The sequence below is a fragment of the Entelurus aequoreus genome, linkage group LG09 (genome assembly GCF_033978785.1).
Source record: "Entelurus aequoreus isolate RoL-2023_Sb linkage group LG09, RoL_Eaeq_v1.1, whole genome shotgun sequence".
In the NCBI taxonomy this organism is placed as follows: Eukaryota; Metazoa; Chordata; class Actinopteri; order Syngnathiformes; family Syngnathidae; genus Entelurus; species Entelurus aequoreus.
The window spans coordinates 67263089-67287447 of record NC_084739.1 but is presented as its reverse complement, the minus strand read 5'-3'; the positions used below and the strand labels follow the sequence as shown (position 1 = coordinate 67287447).

General features: G+C 38.6%; 1 protein-coding gene and 1 pseudogene across 1 annotated transcript in view; one reads left to right on the top strand and one right to left on the bottom strand.

The window, feature by feature from the left end:
- LOC133657024 (uncharacterized protein K02A2.6-like) overlaps positions 1-15621 on the bottom strand; it is a 28547-nt gene extending 12926 nt beyond the window's left edge. The window contains exons 1-7 of the mRNA XM_062057905.1: positions 15591-15621; positions 10966-11159; positions 10717-10901; positions 10255-10573; positions 9283-10089; positions 9055-9198; positions 7442-8736 (exon numbers count right to left, since the gene is read on the bottom strand). Of these exons, the coding sequence (XP_061913889.1) occupies positions 7442-8736; positions 9055-9198; positions 9283-10089; positions 10255-10573; positions 10717-10901; positions 10966-11159; positions 15591-15621 (2975 nt within the window). The remainder of the gene's footprint in view (positions 1-7441; positions 8737-9054; positions 9199-9282; positions 10090-10254; positions 10574-10716; positions 10902-10965; positions 11160-15590) is intronic.
- An 8706-nt stretch (positions 15622-24327) lies between these two features.
- Positions 24328-24359, top strand: part of LOC133656933 (cilia- and flagella-associated protein 251-like) — an 821-nt pseudogene continuing 789 nt past the window's right edge.

Genomic DNA, 24359 nt, shown 5'->3' with positions numbered 1-24359 from the left:
CCATCTAACGGTTTGGACTTGCAACCGTAGTTGCAACTTGATGCCGTACTTACAAACGAGACTTAGAAATGTGATATTTCTTTAAATGTTGCAACAAATAAATGGGATTTTGCTATCAAAAACAATTAATGTTTATTAGCACACATACAAATACCAAAAAATGGTACCTTTGAGCAACGGTATAGATTCCCGGGTACCAGGAATATGGGTTTAATTTCACTCAATAACAGTCGCAATTTTACAAGAAAAGCTTAAAATGTTGGCAATTTTATAAAAAAAAGTCGTAATTTTACCTGACAAAAGTCACAATTTTATAGGAAAATTTAAAATGTTTAAAATTTGGCAATATTTTATAATAATAATCCAAATTTTACTCTGCAAAATTATGACAAAAGTCATCATTTTACTCAAACAATTTCACAATTTTAAAAGAACATTTTTTTTGTCAATATTGTGATAAAAGTCAGAATTTTATATGACAAATGTCACCATTTTGCATTAAAAAGTAATAATTTTGAATAAAAAAGTAATAATTTTACTAGAAAATATTGCTTTGTTACAGAAACAGAAGGAATATGATTTTTTTCCCCCAATTCTACAAGAACATAGTTGACTCATTGTGAGAAAAAGACTGCTTTAAGTTAACAGTACTAACACTTTTTTAGTGCGCAACTAAACTATACACTACTGCCATCTAACGGTTTGGACTTGCAACCGTAGTTGCAACTTGATGCCGTACTTACAAACGAGACTTAGAAATGTGATATTTCTTTAAATGTTGCAACAAATAAATGGGATTTTGCTATCAAAAACAATTAATGTTTATTAGCACACATACAAATACCAAAAAATGGTACCTTTGAGCAACGGTATCGATTCCTGGGTACCAGGAATATGGGTTTAATTTCACTCAATAACAGTCGCAATTTTACAAGAAAAGCTTAAAATGTTGGCAATTTTATAAAAAAAAGTCGTAATTTTACTCGACAAAGGTCACGATCTTATAGGAAAATTTTAAACGTTTAAAATTTGGCAATATTTTATAATAATAATCCAAATTTTACTCTGCAAAATTATGACAAAAGTCATAATTTTACTCAAACAATTTCACAATTTTACAAGAAAAAAAACAACGTCAATATTGTGATAAAAGTCAGAATTTTATATGACAAATGTCACCATTTTGCATTAAAAAGTAATAATTTTAAATAAAAAAGTAATAATTTTACGAGAAAATATTGCTTTGTTACAGAAACAGAAGGAATATGATTTTTTTTCCCCAATTCTACAAGAAAATAGTTGACTCATTGTGAGAAAAAGACTGCTTTAAGTTAACAGTACTAACACTTTTTTAGTGCGCAACTAAACTATACACTACTGCCATCTAACGGTTTGGACTTGCAACCGTAGTTGCAACTTGATGCCGTACTTACAAACGAGACTTAGAAATGTGATATTTCTTTAAATGTTGCAACAAATAAATGTGATTTTGCTATCAAAAACAATTCATGTTTATTAGCACACATACAAATACCAAAAAATGGTACCTTTGAGCAACGGTATGGATTCCCGGGTACCAGGAATATGGGTTTAAATGTGAACGGTACGCTAATTGGAGATAATTTCATGGTATATCCAGCCTCTTGGTCGAGGTCAAACAGTATAGAAAATGGATGGCTAGGTTGCACCTGAAGCTGCGCATATAAATCGCAGCCATCTTGTACTTGACGGTTGCCGTGGAGGCCTATTTTCAACGCGCCGCGTCTATCTCTCGCCAACACTTTTGAAGAACTTTCATTTCCCGTCAAGTGGATTGACAGATTTGTTCGGCGGAAAAGACGGATAATATCCGCTTTGGCCGATGGCTGCCAGGAAGTAGTCTGACACAGACGCTGATTAAGCCCCCGGAGATCTGAAGGGATTGGGGGTCTTAGTTGTGAGAGGGGAAAAAAGAGCAACATGAAATAATCATAGTCAAAAGAAGACTGAAGAACAAAAGGGCAAATTGGATTGGAAGTCCTGTGGGCAGCGTTTAGCATGCAGTGCGTTACATAAACACCATTCTCACCCGCACTTTTTGGGCTTTTTCAACTCGAGATTCCTGGATATTTTCGAGGCGAAGCGTCGGCGCTCTCCCCCGGAACGCTCGGCTCATTCGGCATGCAGGCGCGTATTTTAATGAAGGAATTAATTGGACCTCCTGACGTGCATACGGGTTTGTATTTATTATACCGACTCGCCAGCTCACCCTTTGGCCCGCCCGGCGCCGCGCTAATTTGGATGGCAAAGGTGAGGCGTTCCATATTTACATTTCCACCGTCGATCCGAGTGTTAGGGGGGAAAAAAAAAAAAAGAAGGAGCGAGAGGTCGTCACCCCCTCGGGCAAAGGTGCGCAATCTTTGGGTGCTTAATATCACTCAAGTCAAAGTGAGTCGTTTCATCCTAATGACTCATTAAGTCCAACATAGACTTTTTGTTTACACTTGAGAGGCACCAAGACTCAGACTTTATCATTACCACGTTACGGATGTGACGTTCGCGAACGAGGCGAGTCTTTTGAACCTCTCTTTTAAGTGAAGGAGCAGTGATTTATGCAAATGAAGTACCAGCGACTAATAAATGAGTCAGCGTCAAACTGTCATGACCCGTCTGTGTTTGTTATTCTTCTTCTGGGTTTCGTGTTCTGTTCGGTGGTGAAATTTCCTCGCTCCTAAATGTTCCAAAGTCAACTGTGGGCTTTATTATGAGAAAATGGACGTTTGGGAAGAACAGCAACTAAGCCACCAAGTGGTAGGCCACGTAAACTGACAGAGAGGGGTCAGCGGATGCTGAAGCGCATCGTGCAAAGACTTTTTAGCCAAGACAATTAGCCCACGTACAGTACGCAGAGAGCGTACAAACATTTTTTTTAATTTGTATTACTTTATATCAACTTGAAGTTGATAAAGAGATGTACTGTAAGCGTTAAATAATTTAAAAAAATAAAATAATCTGACTTATTTTTAACATTTTAATGACTGAGACCCTTTATGGTCCCCGGGACCCCTAAAGGTAAAATAAATAAAAAAATGCATATACAGTATTTTGTTATGGTTGTTATACAGTATTATGTTATGGTTTGAAAATGAAAAATATCAAAATGGCCCCCACATGCTTAAATTGTTCCGTGTGTGGCCCTCAGTGGAAAAAGTTTGGACACCCCTGCTGTACGTTCTTTCTTACAGAGACATTGGCTTGAAAATGCAAAACCTAAAACCAGTGAAGACGTCACGTTGTGTAAATGGTAAATAAATAAATAAAATAAATAAATCCTTTTCAACTTATATTCAATTGAATAGACTTCAAAGACAAGATATTTCATGTTTAATGATGGTTATTTTCCTCTTTGGTACAGAGGACACCACGTTCACATTTTCCAAAAAAACTAATTAAAATGTGGACTCGTCAGACCACAGAACACTTTTCCACTTAGCATCAGTCCATCTTAGATAAGCTCGGGCCCAGCGAAGCCGGCAACGTTTCTGGGTGTTGTTGATAAATGGCTTTGGCTTTGCATAGTAGAGTTTTAACTTGCACTTACAGATGTAGCGACCAACTGTAGTTACTGACAGTGGTTTTCTGAGCCCATGTGGTGATATCCTTTACACGCATATGTCACTTTTTGATGCTGTACCGCCTGAGGGATCGAAAGTCATGGGCATTCAAAGTTGGTTATCGGCCTTGCCGGGATTTCTCCAGATTCTCTGAACCTTTTGATGATATTACGGAGCGTACATGGTGAAATCCCTAAATTCCTTGCAGTAGCTGGTTGAGAAATGTTGTTCTTAAACAAATTGCTCAGGCATTTGTGGACAAAGTGGTGACCCTCGCCCCCGTCCTTGTTTGTGAACGACTTGAGCACTTCATGGAAGCTGCTTTTATACCCAATCATGGCACCCACCTGTTCTCAATTAGCCTGTTCACCTGTGGGATGTTCCAAATAAGTCTTTGACGAGCATTCCTCAACTTCCTCAGTCTTTTTTGCCACTTGTGCCAGCTTTTTTGAAACATGTCGCAGGCACCAAAATTCCAAATGAGCTAATATTTGCAAAAAAATAACAACGTTTACAAGTTGGAACGTTAAATAAATAAAAAGTGACATATGCGTGTGAAGGATATCACCACATGGGCTCAGAACACCACTGTCAGTAACTACAGTTGGTCGCTACATCTGTAAGTGCAAGTTAAAACGCTACTATGCAAAGCCAAAGCCATTTATCAACAACACCCAGAAACGTTGCCGGCTTCGCTGGGCCCGAGCTCATCTAAGATGGACTGATGCTAAGTGGAAAAGTGTTCTGTGGTCTGACGAGTCCACATTTTAAATAGTTTTTTTGGAAAATGTCTTTGCAGTCTATTCAATTGAATATAAGTTGACAAGGATTTGTTGTATTCTCTTTTTATTGACCATTTACACAACGTGACAACTTCACTGCTTTTGGGGTTTGTATGAATGTTTCTAATGCATTTATGCAGAGATAGATAAAGTTACACGGCAGGGTTGAATCTTTGGTGAACTGCTAACGTTCCCTTTAGAATAGAAGCTGAATAGTTGCATGGAGACTTGACTCATTGTGCTCTGTGGGCATGAATGTAGTCTTTGACAGAGACCACACACACCACTGTAACATCTTTACAGAAATAATTTAAAAAATAAAAACACCCACGGGAGTTTTGCCTGTCGTTTACGTTTGAAGATGCATGCCATGCTATAATGAGGGTAGCCTGAACTGGTTGGGGGTGGGGGGGCTCCCTGGAGGGTTGCTGCTATACACACATTAAAAATGGATGACATATAGTTGACACGTGGAGGGAAAATATTTCAATCCGCTTCTGCGTGGCTTGAAAATAGCCACAAACATGTCGGGCATAGGCATGGCGACCCAAGTTGGCGTTTTTTTTCTTAATTTCTTTTTTTTTTTTTTTTACTACAGACCGAAGTCCGTTTTTCATGACAACAAAGCAAGAAGAAGGCGCTCGGCACGCGGCCCGCATGACACGTTTGCTAAAGTATAAATGAAAGAAACTGCTGTTCTAAATGTGTCCACCGGATGTCACAATAGCAATTCAAGTGTAACCCACGTCACACATGATGCCGTTTTAAGATGACGTGTCAGCTGACTTTAAGCGCCCTCCGGATTGGCTTCCGCTACTCCATTTGGCGCAGGTGCAAGCAATCAGCTGTTTCTGTTTTGGCAGGCGGCAGATGGCGGCAGACTAACGCGGTATCGACGCACGATACCTTCTTTCATTATAAATTATCCACTCAACGGATAAAATAACAAAACAGTCAGATGCAAAGACTTAAATCAAAATGACCATCATCTTTGAAGCATTTAGAGTTTCCATGCAGCGCTCATAATTAGTTGATGGCACAATGCGCACCCTGAACTCCACTGTAAAAATGTCTGTTTCTACATGCGTCGATTGTTCTATTTTCTTTAATGCTTAAATCTACTACGTTCACATTGATTGGGTTTGTAGTTATGTTAACTTGATGTCGGCTATGGGGTCATGTTGATAGTTGTTTTGTTTGTATTACATATTGTAATATTTGGATGATGATAAATGTTTGAGTAAACACTTGGTTGCTTTTCCAAACTCGTCATAAATTGGTGAACTGCCAACATGAGGATGCTAAACAGGGAGTGCTTAAAGTTGCATGGTTTTCTAAACACACTGGAACAAAGTCTAAGTTCATTACGTTCTTGATGGTGTTTTTGAAAACGCACCAATTCTTCCCCTCAGAATTGTCAAATGTTTTGTCAAGAGGGATTATTTGTAATGTGCAGATTTTCAGAATGTGTCCGTTCTATTTTTTTTTAAACAGGATAAAACAAAGAAAACAATCTGAAGTTGTCTTTACTTTGAAGTTATTATGCCATGATTTTACCAGTCTGGCCCACGTGGGAATAGATTTTTCTCCATGCGGCCCCTGAGAGCTAAACAGTTTGACACCCCTGCCCCTATATATATATATATATATATATATATATATATATATATATATATATATATATATATATATATATATATATATATATAAATATATATATTAGGGCTGCAACAACTTATCGATTAAATCGATTAAAATCAATTATAAAAATAGTTGGCGATTAATTTAGTCATCGATTGGTTGGATCTATGCTATGCGCATGCACAGAGGCAATTTTTTTAAATGTTATTGTTTTTAAAAAAAATGTTTAAATTTTTTTTATAAACCTTTATTTATAAACTGCAACATGTACAAACAGCTGAGAAACAATGATCAAAATAAGTATGGTGCCAGTATGCTGTTTTTTTTCAAATAAAATACTGGAAAGGATAGAAATGTAGTTTGTCTCTTTTATCCGATTATTAATCGATTAATCGAAGTAATAATCGAAGTAATAATTGACAGATTAATCGATTATCAAATTAAGTGTTAGTTGCAGCCCTAATATATATATATATATATATATATATATATATATATATATATATATATATATATATATATATATATATATATATATATATCTCGGATAAGCGGAAGAAAATTGATGGATGGATGGATGGATATATATATATATATATATATATATATATATATATATATATATATATATATATATATATATATATATATATATATATATATATATATATATATATATATATATCCATCCATCCATCCATCAATTTTCTTCCGCTTATCCGAGATATATATATATATATATATATATATATATATATATATATATATATATATATATATATATATATATATATATATATATATATATATATATATATAGGGCTGCAACTAACACTTAATTTGATAATCGATTAATCTGTCAATTATTACTTTGATTATTACTTCGATTATTACTTATATATATATATATATATATATATATATATATATATATATATATATATGTATATGTGTATATATATATATGTGTGTGTATATATATATATATATATATATATATATATATATATATATATATATATATATATATATATACATATATATATACATACATATATATATATATATATATATATATATATATATATATATATATATATATATATATATATATATATATATATATATATATATATATATATATATATATATATATATATATATATATATATATATATATATATATATATATATTGTGGCAAATGCAAAAAACACAGCGTTGTTTCTTTGAGGTCTTTATTGTAAGACTGCCAACAATAAAACACAATATGCACTTTTATAGTGTGCCCAAGAAGGTACATAAAACCACACCCATTCTGCTGAGTGTGAGCATGGTCCTAGTGCCCGCCACACAGCCCCCCCCCCCCGAACACCCAGACAGCAAGTTATGGGGAAAAAGAAAACCTGTCAGGGGGCCTCACTCGCCTGCCGTAACGGCTACAATGTCCATCCCGCGAAGCGGGTGTGCCTTGTGGAGCAGAACAAACATTAGGGTCCGGGAGAGGCGAAAGACATTCAACCCGAACAGATTTTGGGGGGCGACCTCGGCGGGGGACTTGGCCCGGCAGTATCTCTTCACCTGCAACACAATGCGCCGGTTTAAGTCTGTCCAGAGAAACGCATTCCCTGCGCCTGCTCATATCCAGCACAAAGTTTTTAGGACCGCGTTCCAGCACCCTAAATGGGCCATCGTAAGGCGGTTGGAGGGGCGAACGGTGGGCGTCGTGACGTACGAAGACAAAATGGGCAGATTTAAGCTCCGATGGCACAAACGACTTAGGGAAACAGTGGTGAATCGGGCCGGGAGCCAAGGACCCCCTCGACAAAAAGGGAAACGGTCGCGGGGTACAACCCTCAGGTAAAAATTCCCCCGGAACGCGTAGTGGCTGACCGAACACCAATTCAGCGGGGGCCGCTGCAAGATCCTCTTTAGGGGCTGAGCGCAACCCGAGCATAACCCAAGGTAAACGGTCAATCCAATTGCTATCAACGAGCGCCGCACGCAAAGCCGCCTTAAGCGACCGGTGAAAACGTTCACATAAGCCGTTAGCTTGGGGATGGTAGGCTGTAGTACGGTGCACCTGCACACCCAAGGACTGGGCCAACGCTGACCAAAGCTCCGACACAAACTGGGATCCCCTGTCCGAGGTGATATCAGACGGCGTGCCAAAACGTGCAACCCAGGCTGACAGAAACGCGCGAGCAACGTCTACCGAGGCAGTGGAGGAAAGAGGAACTGCTTCCGGCCATCTGGTGGTACGATCTACCATCGTTAGCAAATGTGTATAACCCTGCGACGGAGGGAGGGGGCCAACTAAGTCTACATGCACGTGGTCAAACCGCCTGACCGGAATCGGAAATGGTTCGAGGGCCGCCTTTGTGTGCCGGTGGACGTTGGCGCGCTGACATGCCACGCATGCGGCTGCCCACTGCCTAACATCCTTCCTAAGGCCAGGCCAAACAAACTTGGCACCAACCAACTTGACGGAAGCCCGAACGCCAGGGTGCGACAGGGAGTGTATTGCGTCAAAAACCCGGCGGCGCCAGTCAACCGGGACAACCGGCCGAGGGCGGCCAGTGGAAACATCGCAGAGGAGGGTGGGACCGCCATCCTGAACTACCACCTCCTCGAGCACTAGCGCTGTATCGTCAGTTTTGAGTGCGCGGATGTCGGGGTCGTCGGGCTGGTCAGCGGCCATTCCCGAAAAATCTAAACCGAGCTGCACGGGACACACAAGTACGCGTGAGAGACAGTCAGCCACAGGGTTGGCCTTACCGGCCACATGCTGAATGTCCGTAGTGAACTCTGAGATGGCCGACAAGTGACGCTGCTGACGGGATGACCAAGGCTCTGTGACCTTTGACATGGCAAACGTCAGGGGTTTGTGGTCAACAAAAGCCGTGAAGGACCGACCTTCCAACAGAAAACGAAAATGGCGTGTTGCAAGATACAGTGCCAACAACTCTCGGTCAAATACACTGTACTTCCGCTCGTTATCTCGCAGTTTACGACTGAAGAACGCAAGGGGCTGCCATACATTCGCCACCCGCTGCTCCGCCACAGCGCCCGCGGCGACATCAGACGCGTCCGTTGTCAAAGCCACGGGCGCCGCGGAAACAGGGTGGGAGAGGAGAGCAGCCTCTGCGAGCGCGGATATAGCCCTATGAAAAGGTTGGACTCGCTGAGGAGACCATTCGAGGGAATCGCTTGCCTTTTTGTTCCGTAGGGCACCATAAAGAGGCTGCAGGAAGTGGGCAGCGCGAGGAAGGAACCGATTATAAAAATTAATCATGCCCAAAAATTCCTGCAGAGCTTTGACAGTGGAGGGGCGAGGAAAATCTGCCACCACTTGCACTTTTGAAGGCAAAGGGATCGCACCCAGCGACGAAATACGGTGACCTAAAAAATCAATCTCTGACAGCCCAAACTGACATTTAGAAGGATTGACGATCAGGCCGTGCTCGTCAAGACGTGTGAACACCTGTGTTAGGTGTGACTGGTGCTCCTCGGCTGAAGGACTCGCCACTAAAATGTCGTCCAGATAAACAAACACAAAATTGAGGCCGCGCAAAACTGAGTCCATTAATCTCTGAAAGGTTTGTGCTGCCCCCTTCAGGCCAAAAGGCATACGCAGGAACTCAAAAAGCCCAAACGGGGTTATTACTGCGGTCTTGGGCACGTCCTCGGCACGCACCGGCACCTGGTGGTAACCACGAACTAAGTCTACCTTCGAGAAAATGGCGGCGCCAGCCAGGCGCGCCGAAAAGTCCTGGATGTGCGGAATAGGGTAGCGGTCGTGCGTTGTGATGTTGTTAAGGCGGCGAAAATCCCCACAAGGCCGCCAGGAACCGTCTGACTTGGGCACCATGTGCAAGGGCGAGGCCCACGGGCTATTAGAACGCCTAACGATGCCTAAACGCTCCATAGTAGCAAACTCCTCTTTAGCAATGGTCGATTTAGCCGCGTCAAAAACTGGCGGGCCCACCGTGGGAATGAAATGTTCGACACCGTGCTTAGTGTCCGCGGTGGAAAAAGCGGGAGTGATTAATGACGGAAAATCCGCCAGCAAACGCTGAAAAACGTCACTAGATACCAAATAATTAGCGTGTGTTAACGGTCCAAGTCCCCCCGCCTTACATGTAAAAGTTGAAAAAGACACAGCATCAATCAATCGGCGGTTAGCAACATCAACAAGCAGTCCATTAGCACACAGAAAATCCGCGCCAATAATGGGAACCGTGATGGCGGCGATGATAAAGTCCCACTGGAATTTGCGTCCATGAAAGCCCACAGTCACCAACCTGGAGCCGAAAGTGTCGATCGACGAGCCGTTGGCGGCATTCAGCAGCGGCCCGCAGCCACCTGTCGCCCTGTCCGCGTCCGTGGCAGGTAACAGGCTGACTTGCGAACCGGAGTCCACCAGGAAACGTCTCCTTGACGACGAGTCAGCGATGAAGAGCAGCTCACTTGCTTCGCCGGCGCCCACAGCTGCTACTAAACGCTGGCGTTGGAGTTTCCCGGGGCCGTGAAGGAGCATGGAGGGACACACCGTCGAGCTTTGGCGCCAAAACGTTGATGGAAGAAGCACTGGCTCGCTTCGCGCCTTTTTCCGGGTAGCGACTCCCGCCACTACCGCTGGGTCCGCGTTCTCCATCGTCTGCAGGGGGGGGGGGGCGCTTCTACGCTCTGCACGGCAAACCGTCTGGAAGCCAGAAGCACCCGGTCAGCTTCTTCAGCCAAGCCCCGGTAGTCGCCGGAGGCCAGAGAAGCGGAGTTAGCCAACACCGCACGGGCCGCAGGTGGTAGCTGCCGCGAGAAAAGGTGCGGGAAAATGAACCCGCCCTCCTCGGAGCCCAGCAGCGACAGCATACTGTCCATTAGATCCTGCCCAAACCGGGCAGGGAAAGAAGTCTATTAGAGTAAATCTCCGAAGCAGAAGAGTGGTCGCCTGGTCGAGGGCTGTTACGACCAAGTAATACCGGGAGTCGTCGCCGGCGATTCCTCGCAGGTGGAACAGTGCCTCGATGTGCTGGAACCATGATGCCGGGTCGCTCTGCCAGAACTCCGGAAGCTTTGTCCCCGCGGGGGATGCAGGTTGCTGGAGTTGGGGCGACATGGCCGATGAAGACACCGCTTCCTCTTCTGCGTGAAACATTGTCGGGGTCACCAATGTGGCAAATGCAAGAAACACAGCGTTGTTTCTTTGAGGTCTTTATTGTAAGACTGCCAACATAAGAATCACAATAAAACACAATATGCACTTTTATAGTGTGCCCAAGAAGGTACATAAATTGATTGATTGATTGATTGATTGAGACTTTTATTAGTAGGTTGCACAGTGAAGTACATATTCCGTACAATTGACCACTAAATGGTAACACCCGAATAAGTTTTTCAACTTGTTTAAGTCGGGGTCCACTTAAATTGATTCATGATACAGATATATACTATCATATATACTATCATCATAATACAGTCATCACACAAGATAATCACATTGAATTATTTACATTATTTACAATCAGGAGTGTGGAGGGGGGGTGGGGTGGGGATATGGACATCAAGTAGTGGACATAGAGAGAGAGAGAGAGCGAGAGAGAGAGATCAGAAGGCATAAGAAAAAGTATCTGCATTTGATTGTTTACATTTGATTATTAGCAATCCGGGGAGGGTGTTAGTTTAGGGTTGTAGCTGCCTGGAGGTGAACTTTTATAGCGGTTTTGAAGGAGGATAGAGATGCCCTTTCTTTTATACCTGTTGGGAGCGCATTCCACATTGATGTGGCATAGAAAGAGAATGAGTTAAGACCTTTGTTAGTTCGGAATCTGGGTTTAACGTGGTTAGTGGAGCACCCCCTGGTGTTGTGGTTATGGCGGTCATTTACGTTAAGGAAGTAGTTTGACATGTACTTCGGTATCAGGGAGGTGTAGCGGATTTTATAGACTAGGCTCAGTGCAAGTTGTTTAACTCTGTCCTCCACCTTGAGCCAGCCCACTTTAGAGAAGTGGGTAAGAGTGAGGTGGGATCTGGGGTGGAGGTCTAGAAGTAACCTGACTAGCTTGTTCTGAGATGTTTGGAGTTTAGATTTGAGGGTTTTGGAGGTGCTAGGGTACCAGGAGGTGCATGCGTAATCGAAAAAGGGTTGAACGAGAGTTCCCGCCAGAATCCTCAAGGTGCTTTTGTTGACCAGAGAGGAAATTCTGTAGAGAAATCTCGTTCGTTGGTTAACCTTTTTGATTACCTTGGTTGCCATTTTATCACAGGAAAGGTTAGCCTCTAGAATGGAACCTAGGTAGGTGACCTCATCTTTCCTGGTGATGACACTGTCACCTACTTTTATGGTGAAGTGATTGACTCTCACACCCAAACCACACCCATTCTGCTGAGTGTGAGCATGGTCCTAGTGCCTGCCACAATATATATATATATGTATATATATATACTTTAAGTGAGCTATCCCTACCATAATTAGAACATAACACAATATTTTTGTGATATACTGTATATAATACGCCTCTCATGTCTACCAAGCATCACTACATTAGAATATAAAACGTTTTCCTCTGCTTTGTCTATAGGATTTTTTGTTGACACAGGGTGAAGGAACGGCATCTTTGTTCTTTGCAATGAGGTCTTTCTTGAATTCAATAGCGCTTCTCACCTTCTTTATCAAAGTGCTAGCACTCATAACATTTTTCTGACTCCGCGGTGGAGTCTTTAGCAGTCCTACTCAATAAAATAAGCACAGCACACTAAATCTTTGGATTCTCTATTTAGGCACAGTTGGTTGTGCGCATTGTTTAGCCATACAATAACAGAGAAAAATTATAGTGAGCATTTTCATTAGAAAGAAAAGTGTGTGAAACGTTGTAATAAATTGCACAATAAAGCAAACTGCACACCGCGGTGATAGCACTGTTGTTTTTGGACGATATTCCTGTTAAAAGTGGCTGTTCTACGCCATATTAAGTCCCTTTTTAGGTGTGAACAAGTCACTGCTGCCGCCTTACTTTACTGAACTTTATGGGAAATGATCATTTGAATGTTTGACGCCCCAGCAGCGGCAGCAAAGTGAAAGAAGAAGAAGAAGAAGAAGCTGTGGGTGATTATTTAATCCAGTCTGACACAAGAGAGGGTTTGATGGCGGCAAAAAGACTTGCAGCCGCATCATCCCGTCTGCACGACAGCGGGGGGGTTGTAAAAAAAAAAAAAAATCCCCGCTGCAAATCACGAGGGTTTGCATAATGCAAAGTGTAATTGCAATTTTAAAATCAATTAGAGTCAACAGTAGAAGAATTATTTTGAGCCCCGCCGCAGGTTCACGCTGTCTTGCTGTCAATCATCCACGGGGTCAGCTGCGGTTCATTTTCAATGTGAAATGACGGCACTTGACACCGACAAAGCTTTACCTGTTTTTACTAAAACAATATACAAGGTTAATACCGTTTCTTCCCCTCTATTTATCTGCTTTCTTTTGTATTCCAAGTTATCATTACATACATGTATTGTTGTTAATAGAGGTAATTATTGTTATTATTTATTATCAATATAGTCTAGTACCCAAACTCTTTTACTACAAAGCCACGCTGTTGTAACACGTGCAGAATGTGGCTCGGCATTGTCTTGCTGAAATAAGCAGGGGCGTCCATGATAATGTTGCTTGGATGGCAACATATGTTGCTCCAATAGCTGTATGTACCTTTCAGCATTAATAGTGCCTTCACAGATGTGTAAGTTACCCATGTCTTGGCCACTAATACACCCCCATACCATCACACATGCTGCCTTTTACACTTTCACCCTAGAACAGTCCAGATGGTTCTTTTCCTCTTTGTTCTGGAGGACACGACGTCCACAGTTTCCAAAAACAATTTGAAATGTGGACTCGTCAAGACCACAGAACACTTTTTCCACTTTGCATCAGTCCATCTTAGATGAGCTCGGGCCCAGCGAAGCCGGCGGCGTTTCTGGGTGTTGTTGATAAATGGCTTTGGCTTTGCATAGTAGAGTTTTAACTTGCACTTACAGATGTAGTGACCAACTGTAGTTACTGACAGTGGTTTTCTGAAGTGTTCCTGAGCCTTGTGGTGATATCCTTTACACACCGATGTCGCTTTTTGATGCAGTAGCGCCTGAGGGATCCAAGGTGGGTAATATCATGGCTTACGTGCAGTGATTTCTCCAGATTCTCTGAACCTTTTGATGATATTACGGAGCGTAGATAGTGAAATCCCTAAATTCCTTGTTGAGAAATGTTGTTCTTAAACAATTTGCTGAGGCATTTGTTGACAAAGTGGTGACCCTCGCCCCGTCCTTGTTTGGGAACGACTGAGCATTTCATGGAAGCTGCTTTTATACCCAATCATGGCACCCACCTGTTCCCAATTAGCCTGTTCACCTGTGGGACGTTACAAATACCGTATTGAGCTGGCCGCATCACGCCCACATGCCGGCAAGGCTGTAGGCGATCGGCAATCTGCACACCTGTAACTGATAAGGGCGAGCTGTATAAGGACCAGTGGACCCAAGGATCCTTGCGGGAACTTAATTACCTTTTGCGTACCGTAAGCCGACAAGCCTTATGCTCTCTGTTTCTCTCTGCGTTTTCCCTCCGTGTCTGACGTCCTTGTTGTCCTCCCACAGTGCCTTCTCAAGTCTTACCCTTTGTGATCTCCTGTTGTTTCCCTGTGGATTTGGACTGCCTTCCTCGATCCTCGAACCCTCGCCTGGACACGGACCTTGTCGCTTCTCTCTTGCCCTCAACGGCTTGCCTGTGCGCGGACCGCCCTCCTGCTTTGTCCCTCCTCTCGCTCTCCTCAACACTTGGTAGCACACACTTCAACTAACCATACACATAGCCTCACACTTACACACTCCTGGGTTTTGTCAAACACTCCATTCTATAATTTAGTTAGTATTGTTTATTATTATTATATATATAGTCTATATATATAATAAATCCTAGAGCTTTACTGCCCCCTGGTGTATGTGCCGTCAACTCCATCTAGCAATACATAACAATGTTGCGGGCATCAAATTCCAAATGAGCTAATATTTGCAGAAAGTAAAGTTTTCCAGTGGGAACATTACGTATTTTGTCTTTGCAGTCTATTCAATGATTATTATACATATATATATATTGTCTATATATATATAATAAATCCTAGAGCTTTACTGCCCCCTGGTGTCTGTGCCGTCAACTCCATCTAGCAATACATAACAATGTTGCAGGCATCAAATTCCAAATGAGCTAATATTTGCAAAAAGTGAAGTTTTCCAGTGGGAACATTACGTATTTTGTCTTTGCAGTCTATTGAATGATTTTTATACATATATATATTGTCTATATATATAATAAATCCTAGAGCTTTACTGCCCCCTGGTGTCTGTGCCGTCAACTCCATCTAGCAATACATAACAATGTTGCAGGCATCAAATTCCAAATGAGCTAATATTTGCAAAAAGTAAAGTTTTCCAGTGGGAACATTACGTATTTTGTCTTTGCAGTCTATTCAATGATTATTATACATATATATATATTGTCTATATATATAATAAATCCTAGAGCTTTACCTCCCCCTGGTGTCTGTGCCGTCAACTCCATCTAGCAATACATAATGTTGCAGGCATCAAATTCCAAATGAGCTAATATTTGCAAAAAGTAAAGTTTTCCAGTGGGAACATTACATATTTTGTCTTTGCAGTCTATTCAATGATTATTATACATATATATATTGTCTATACATATAATAAATCCTAGAGCTTTACTGCCCCCTGGTGTCTGTGCCGTCAACTCCATCTAGCAATACATAACAATGTTGCAGGCATCAAATTCCAAATGAGCTAATATTTGCAAAAAGTAAAGTTTTCCAGTGGGAACATTACGTATTTTGTCTTTGCAGTCTATTCAATGATTATTATACATATATATATTGTCTATATATATAATAAATCCTAGAGCTTTACTGCCCCCTGGTGTCTGTGCCGTCAACTCCATCTAGCAATACATAACAATGTTGCGGGCATCAAATTCCAAATGAGCTAATATTTGCAAAAAGTAAAGTTTTCCAGTGGGAACATTACGTATTTTGTCTTTGCAGTCTATTGAATGATTATTATACATATATATATTGTCTATATATATAATAAATCCTAGAGCTTTACTGCCCCCTGGTGTCTGTGCCGTCAACTCCATCTAGCAATACTTAACAATGTTGCGGGCATCAAATTCCAAATGAGCTAATATTTGCAAAAAGTAAAGTTTTCCAGTGGGAACATTACGTATTTTGTCTTTGCAGTCTATTCAATGATTATTATACATATATATATATTGTCTATATATATAATAAATCCTAGAGCTTTACTGCCCCCTGGTGTCTGTGCCGTCAATTCCATCTAGCAATACATAACAATGTTGCAGGCATCAAATTCCAAATGAGCTAATATTTGCAAAAAGTAAAGTTTTCCAGTGGGAACATTACGTATTTTGTCTTTGCAGTCTATTCAATGATTATTATACATATATATATTGTCTATATATATAATAAATCCTAGAGCTTTACTGCCCCCTGGTGTCTGTGCCGTCAACTCCATCTAGCAATACATAACAATGTTGCAGGCATCAAATTCCAAATGAGCTAATATTTGCAAAAAGTAAAGTTTTCCAGTGGGAACATTACGTATTTTGTCTTTGCAGTCTATTCAATGATTATTATACATATATATATTGTCTATATATATAATAAATCCTAGAGCTTTACTGCCCCCTGGTGTCTGTGCCGTCAACTCCATCTAGCAATACATAACAATGTTGCAGGCATCAAATTCCAAATGGGCTAATATTTGCAAAAAGTAAAGTTTTCCAGTGGGAACATTACGTATTTTGTCTTTGCAGTCTATTCAATGATTATCATACATATATATATATATTGTCTATATATATAATAAATCCTAGAGCTTTACTGCCCCCTGGTGTCTGTGCCGTCAACTCCATCTAGCAATACATAACAATGTTGCAGGCATCAAATTCCAAATGAGCTAATATTTGCAAAAAGTAAAGTTTTCCAGTGGGAACATTACGTATTTTGTCTTTGCAGTCTATTCAATTGAATATAAGTTGAGAAGGATTTGCAAATCATTGTAATCTCTTTTTATTTACCATTTACACAACGCGACAACTTCACAGCTTTTGGCTTTTGGGTACATCAACAATATGATTTGCCAGAGTAGCTGGACAGGACGGAATTAAAAATGATGGCACTTGACTACAGTACGCTGCAATATGCACTAATGAAATAGATTTATCATGCACACAAGTGTAGCATATTGACTGTTTCTTGCACTCCCGCTGACACAGTTACACAGAATCAGGCCTACATTAGTGACAAACGCGGTTCAATAAAGTCTCCGTCTGGATGAAAGCAGCCCCCCATAAAACCATCAGAGGGCAATCGATGCGCTTTCATCCCCGCCACGGAAATTGCACTCACGCGGCTGCGACTCTGCGACGGTCCCCGCCATCCAACGCCGAATCATTAACATCAAGCTCTCAGGGAAGAAATCAAAATGTCAGTCTGCTCGGCAATCTCTGGTCCGCAATTCTTTCTACACTTTCGTTCTCCTCGTGTCAACCCGCCGGCGCCGTCGTCTCCTGCGGCAAACGAGCGGTGTTCCGTACGGAGGAGCTCGCCAGCATGTTGGGGAACTTTTTTTTGAAGAATTATTCAACGTTCGGGAAGGAGAAAAAGTATTTCTGTACTTAGAGACAGGCGTGATGAATAATGGCTGCCAGTTCCCCAAAGTCCTCATTACTTTATTTGACATTAAAGCAACACTGTCGGCTTTCCCTCTGCTGCCCCCAGTGGTCATTTACAGTACAGACAGGGGACAACATTTATCTAATCTGATCATCATTGGGATTAGAAGGTCCTTGTGTACATGGACCTTGAAAAAAAAAAAATCTGATTGCGACGTGCATTTTCATGCATCACACTTTAAATCGGAATACTTCACTTTGACATGTGCAGAACCTAACATAAACGGAAAGGTGTGTTGTTGTCTGTGCTACGGCGCCATCTTTTGGACGAGTTCGCTCACTGCAGGTGCTGAACAAGCTGTGACTTCCACTGTAAACAAACACGGTTTTCTGTTCACTACTTTTGTTTTACCTCTCTTTTTGAAATGGAGCTGTTCTGTGCTTTTTATGTTGTGATTACGTACGGGTTGCGATGCAACATTCCGTGTACGTGTTTGAGGCTAGCAGTTAGTTAGCACTTGGAGTAGCTGTAATGTCGTGACTAAAACAGCTCGTTAAGACGACAACTGGACCCCGTCTTTTTTTGTGACATCGACACATGACACTCCAGATCACACTACTCGTTTTGAAGCTACAAAGTCAACATATATAACACTACGTCTGTACATGTTGAATGAGGCGAGCCAGCAACAAGACAATCGCTTCATTCCGAGATTATTAAATTAAGTCCCACCTCCACAAGTATATCTGACATCAAAGACATGCGTAATTACAATAATCCTAACCCGAATTTCGGAAGATGTGTTTTCATGCGCTACAATCCAAATGACTATTGGCATAAGCCACTTATCTCGATCGTAATTAAATTTTGATCCGAACGTGTGTGATCGGGTCAGAATATTGTGAATGGTGCGTTTACATGAAGCACTTTGACATGCGCAGAACTTAACATAAACGGGAAAGTGTGTTGTTGTTTGTGCTACGGCACCATCTTTTGGATGAGTTCGCTCAGTGCATGTGCTGAACAAGCTGTGACTTCCACTGTAAACAAACACAGTTTTCTGCATTGCTGCTTATTTATCATTTTTACCTTCTGTTCACTACTTTTGTTTTACCTTTCTTTTTGAGATGGAGCTGTTCTGTGCTTTTTAGGTTGCGATTACGTACGAGGTGCGATGCATCTTCATGTTTCAACATTCTGTGTGCATGTTTGAGGCTAGCAGTTAGTTAGCACTTGCAGTAGCTGTAATGTCGTGACTAAAACAGCTCGTTAAGACGGTTAGGCTTTTAATACGATTAAATGTGCTCGTAGATTTTATTAATGCCACTGTTTTCACGCTGCAGTGTGCATGCCCGGCCAGTAGTTGGCGATGTAATTTTGCAGAATGGCAGAAATACAACACAATTGTCTACTGAAGCCAATTTAAAAAATACTTTTTTGTCCAAGTTAATGAAAAGAAATTATAAGATTGTAATAATACCCCCCCCCTCCCCCACAAAAAAAAATCAGTACTGTATTTTGCAGGGAATAGAACGCAAATTTTAGAAGAAAAATACGTTTTACATATTACGGAACATAAATAGCAGATATATCCAGGCACAAAATATTTTGTTAATGATTATTTACATACCTTAAAACAGTGTCTGTAACATGGCAGTAAAACAGCTGATCAAACAAAACAGAAGTCTTCGTCATGGAGCTTGAACACATTACGATAGCATGTAAAAATATGCATGAAAACGCTCCTGCAGACATCACATACAGTATGGGACGGTTTTGTAAGTATGAATTGTTTTAGTCAAGTTGTAAAACTTACAAGTGTTGCTTGGACGGATGAATGAAGAATATTTTTGAGCAGAAACGCTGTGAACGGTTTTACTTCCGGTTCAAAGCACTGAACAGGAAATGTACTTTTTGTTTAGGATATTTTTCTCTTAATATTTGGACTTTATTCTTGTAAAATAATGATTTTTGTCTTAATATTTGGACTTTATTTTTGTAAAATAAATATTTTTCTCTTAATATTTGGACTTTATTCTTGTCAAATAAATATTTTTCTCTTAATATTTGGACTTTTTTCTTGTAAAATAAATCTTTTTCTCTTCATATTTGGACTTTATTCTTGTCATAAAAATATTTTTCTCTTCATATTTGGACTTCATTCTTGTCAAATAAATATTTTTCTCTCAATATTTGGACTTTATTCTTGTCAAATAAATACTTTTGTCTTCATATTTGGACTTTATTTTTGTCAAATAAATATTTTTCTCTTCATATTTGGACTTTGTTCTTGTAAAATAAATATTTTTCTCTTCATATTTGGACTTTGTTTTTGTAAAATAAATATTTTTCTCTTAATATTTGAACTTTATTTTTGTTAAATAAATATTTTCCTCTTCATATTTGAACTTTGTTCTTGTAAAAAAAATATTTTTCTCTTAATAATTGGAGTTTTTTCTTGTCAAACAAATATTTTTCTCTTAATATTTGGACTTTATTTTTGTAAAATAAATATTTTTCTCTTAATATTTAGATTTTATTCTTGTAAAATAAATATTTTTTTCTTAATATTTGGACTTTGTTCTTGTCAAAAAAATATTTTTCTCTTAATATTTGAACTTTGTTCTTGTAAAATAAAGATTTTTCTCTCAATATTTGGACTTTATTCTCTTAAAATAAATATTTTTCTCTTAATATTTGGACTTTATTCTTGTAAAATAATGATTTTTGTCTTAATATTTGGACTTTATTTTTGTAAAATAATTATTTTTCTCTTAATATTTGGACTTTATTCTTGTCAAATAAATATTTTCCTCTTAATATTTGGACTTTTTTCTTGTAAAATAAATATTTTTCTCTTCATATTTGGACTTTATTCTTGTCATAAAAATATTTTTCTCTTCATATTTGGACTTCATTCTTGTCAAATAAATATTTTTCTCTCAATATTTGGACTTTATTCTTGTCAAATAAATATTTTTGTCTTCATATTTGGACTTTATTTTTGTCAAATAAATATTTTTCTCTTCATATTTGGACTTTGTTCTTGTAAAATAAATATTTTTCTCTTCATATTTGGAATTTGTTTTTGTAAAATAAATATTTTTCTCTTAATATTTGAACTTTATTTTTGTTAAATAAATATTTTCCTCTTCATATTTGAACTTTGTTCTTGTAAAAAAATATTTTTCTCTTAATAATTGGAGTTTTTTTCTTGTCAAACAAATATTTTTCTCTTAATATTTGGACTTTATTTTTGTAAAATAAATATTTTTCTCTTAATATTTAGATTTTATTCTTGTAAAATAAATATTTTTTTCTTAATATTTGGACTTTGTTCTTGTCAAATAAATATTTTTCTCTTAATATTTGGACTTTGTTCTTGTAAAATAAATATTTTTCTCTCAATATTTGGACTTTATTCTCTTAAAATAAATATTTTTCTCTTAATATTTGGACTTTATTTTTGTAAAATAAATATTTTTGTCTTCATATTTGGACTTAATTCTTGTAAAATAAAAATGTTTCTCTTAACAATTGGACTTTATTCTTTTAAAAGAAAACTTTTTCTCTTAATATTTGGACTTTATTCTTGTAATCCGACAACCTCAGTTTTGTATTTTCTTCTCCTTTTATCTTTGGGCCGAATATGCCTTTGCAGAAAATAGTGGTATACATGGAGTAAGAGAGTGTGTTCGTGTGTGTGTGTGTGTGTGTGTGTGTGTGTGTGTGTGTGTGTGTGTGTGTGTGTGTGTGTGTGTGTGTGTGTGTGTGTGTGTGTGTGTGTGTGTGTGTGTTTGTGTGTGTGTGAGAGAAAATAAAAATCCATCATGAGCAGAGATAAGCTTCATGTAAAAGAAAGCAAATCCATCAAACAGCGGCTGCTGGGCTCGTTGTTTACCTCATTATTTGACACTCCAACATGCCCATCCAACATTTAAGATTTTTTAAATGTCAAAAAAATAATCAAAAGCCCAATAGATTGCCCTGCCCTGATAATCCTGACGTATTCTTCGAGAAAAAAAAAAAGCAATTCCAGCTGAGAGTATATGCCAGCAAGTGTTTCACCTGGTGTAAAGAGGAGTGTATATGTTCCAGTCCTTTCTCTACAAAGCAAGGTTGGGCAAATCAGATGTTAATTTATTGGAGTTGCAATGAATGTTCAAACAGGCTTCAGCATTCATGCTTTTGATCATCTGGCGTTCAGGCTAAGTCGAATGTAAGCCAAGGCCTGTGATGAGTCCCACCAATAAAGTCAAAGTTGTGTGCATATTTTTAATAAACGGCCATCCTTCATTGAATTCCTTTCTTTTTAATCTCCCATCCCTGACGGTTTCGCTTTTGCCACGTTGGTCGCAAACAAACAAGTATTGTATTTTGCAGGGAATAGAACGCACATTTTAGAAGAAAAATAATTTTTACATATTACAAACCATAAATCGCAGATATATCCAGGTACAAAATATTTTGTTAATGATTATTTACATACCTTAAAACAGTGTCTGTAACAAGGCAGTAAAACGGATGATCAAACAAAACAGAAGTCTTCGTCATGGAGCTTAATCACATTATGATAGCACGTACAAATATGCATGAAAACACTCCTGCACACATCACATATTGGACGCTTTAGTAAGTATGAGTAGTTTTAGTCAAGTTGTAAGGGACAAGCGGTAGAAAATGGATGGATGGATGGAAGTTGTAAAACGTACAAATGTTGCTTGGACGGATGAATGAAGAATAATTTTGAGCAGAAACTTTTTGTTTAGGATATTTTTCTCTTAATATTTGGACTTTATTATTGTCAAATACATATTTTTCTTTTAATATTTGGACTTTATTCTTGTAAAATAAATATTTTTCTCTTAATATTTGGACTTTATTCTTGTAAAATAAATATTTTTCTCTTAATATTTGGACTTTATTCTTGTAAAATAAATACTTTTCTCTTAATATTTGGACTTTTTTCTTGTCAAATACATACTTTTCTCTTAATATTTGGACTTTATTCTTGTAAAAAAATATTTTTCTCTTAATATTTGGACTTTTTTCTTGTCAAATAAATATTTTTCTCTCAATATTTGGACTTTATTCTTGTAAAATAAATACTTTTCTCTTAATATTTGGACTTTATTTTTGTAAAAAAAATATTTTTCTCTTAATATTTGGACTTTATTCTTGTCAAATAAATATTTTTCTCTTAATATTTGGACTTTTTTCTTGTCAAATAAAAATGTTTCTCTCAATATTTGGACTTTATTCTTGTCAAATAAATATTGTTCTCTGAATATTTGGACTTTATTCTTGTAAAATAATATTTTTCTCTTAATATTTGGACTTTATTCTTGTAAAATAATTATTAACACAGCATTTCTCACCTGCGGATTGAAACCATAGGCAATGACAGTTTGCAATTCCACGAGCTAATTCCGGCTGTTGAGACACGGGAAAAAAACCCGTCCTCTTATATTCAGATGAACCAAAGCAGATGATGTAATTATTCTCCGCCAACAAGGCGCAGTCACCGCAGTAAATTGCTTGCTATTCTCAACTTGAGACATTGTGTGCGCTCTGAGCTATTTATGTACATTATGTGCTGCTTTCGTGTTCATCACTTACATGTCCACACTTCAAGTATTACAAAGATGATTAGGACTATTCTGAAAAGAAACAGAAACATTTAAAAGGTCACAAACAAAAAATTAAATGGAAATCATTGCTGAAAAAAATAACCTACAAACGGTATCATTGTATTGAGACCGCAAATTTAACATTTAAAAAACAAAAAAACAGTCCCCTATTAAAATTACAATTATTAGCAACTGACTGATTCACCTAAATATACATAAAATGTGGTTTACTATTATAAAGTATACAAATTCTGGCCTATATAGAAATAATATAACTTTGATTAAGACTAAGGTATTAATTCAGTGTAGATGATGTCATTAAAATAATAATAATAATATCCAACTTTCAAAAGTAAATTACATTAATTAAGAATTATTTCTTAATGATTTGATACTGAAATAATTATATTCCGTAATTAATATCAATGTTAATAAAACATACCCCACAAGATTATCTGTAAGTGATTTTAGAGGAGGAATATACAGAGGAAGAAAAATAAAACGTGGGGGGGGGGGGGGAGTAAAAAGAGGCTAAAAGAAGAAGAAGAGGAAAAAGATGACAAAATACAGTAAGAGAATAAGGAGACGATCAAATAAGATTACTGAAAGGAGTATTGGAAGAGGAAGAGGAAAACGTGGAAGATGAGGAAGAAGAAGAATAAGACTAGGAAGACGAAGAAGAAGAGGAAGACAAAGAAGAAGAAATAGAAGAAGAAGAAGAAGAAGAAGAAGAAGAAGAGGAAAAAGAACAAGAGGAAGACGAGGAAGAAGAAGAACAAGACGAAGAAGAAGGAGGAAGAAAAGGAAGACGACAACAAAGAAGAGAAAGAAGAAGAAGAAGTAGAAGAAAAAGTAGAATGAGAAGAAGAGGAAAACGAAGAAGTGGAAGAAGAAGAAGAGGAAGACGAAAAAGAAGAAGAAGATGAAGACAAAGAAGAAGTAGAAGAAGAAGAAGA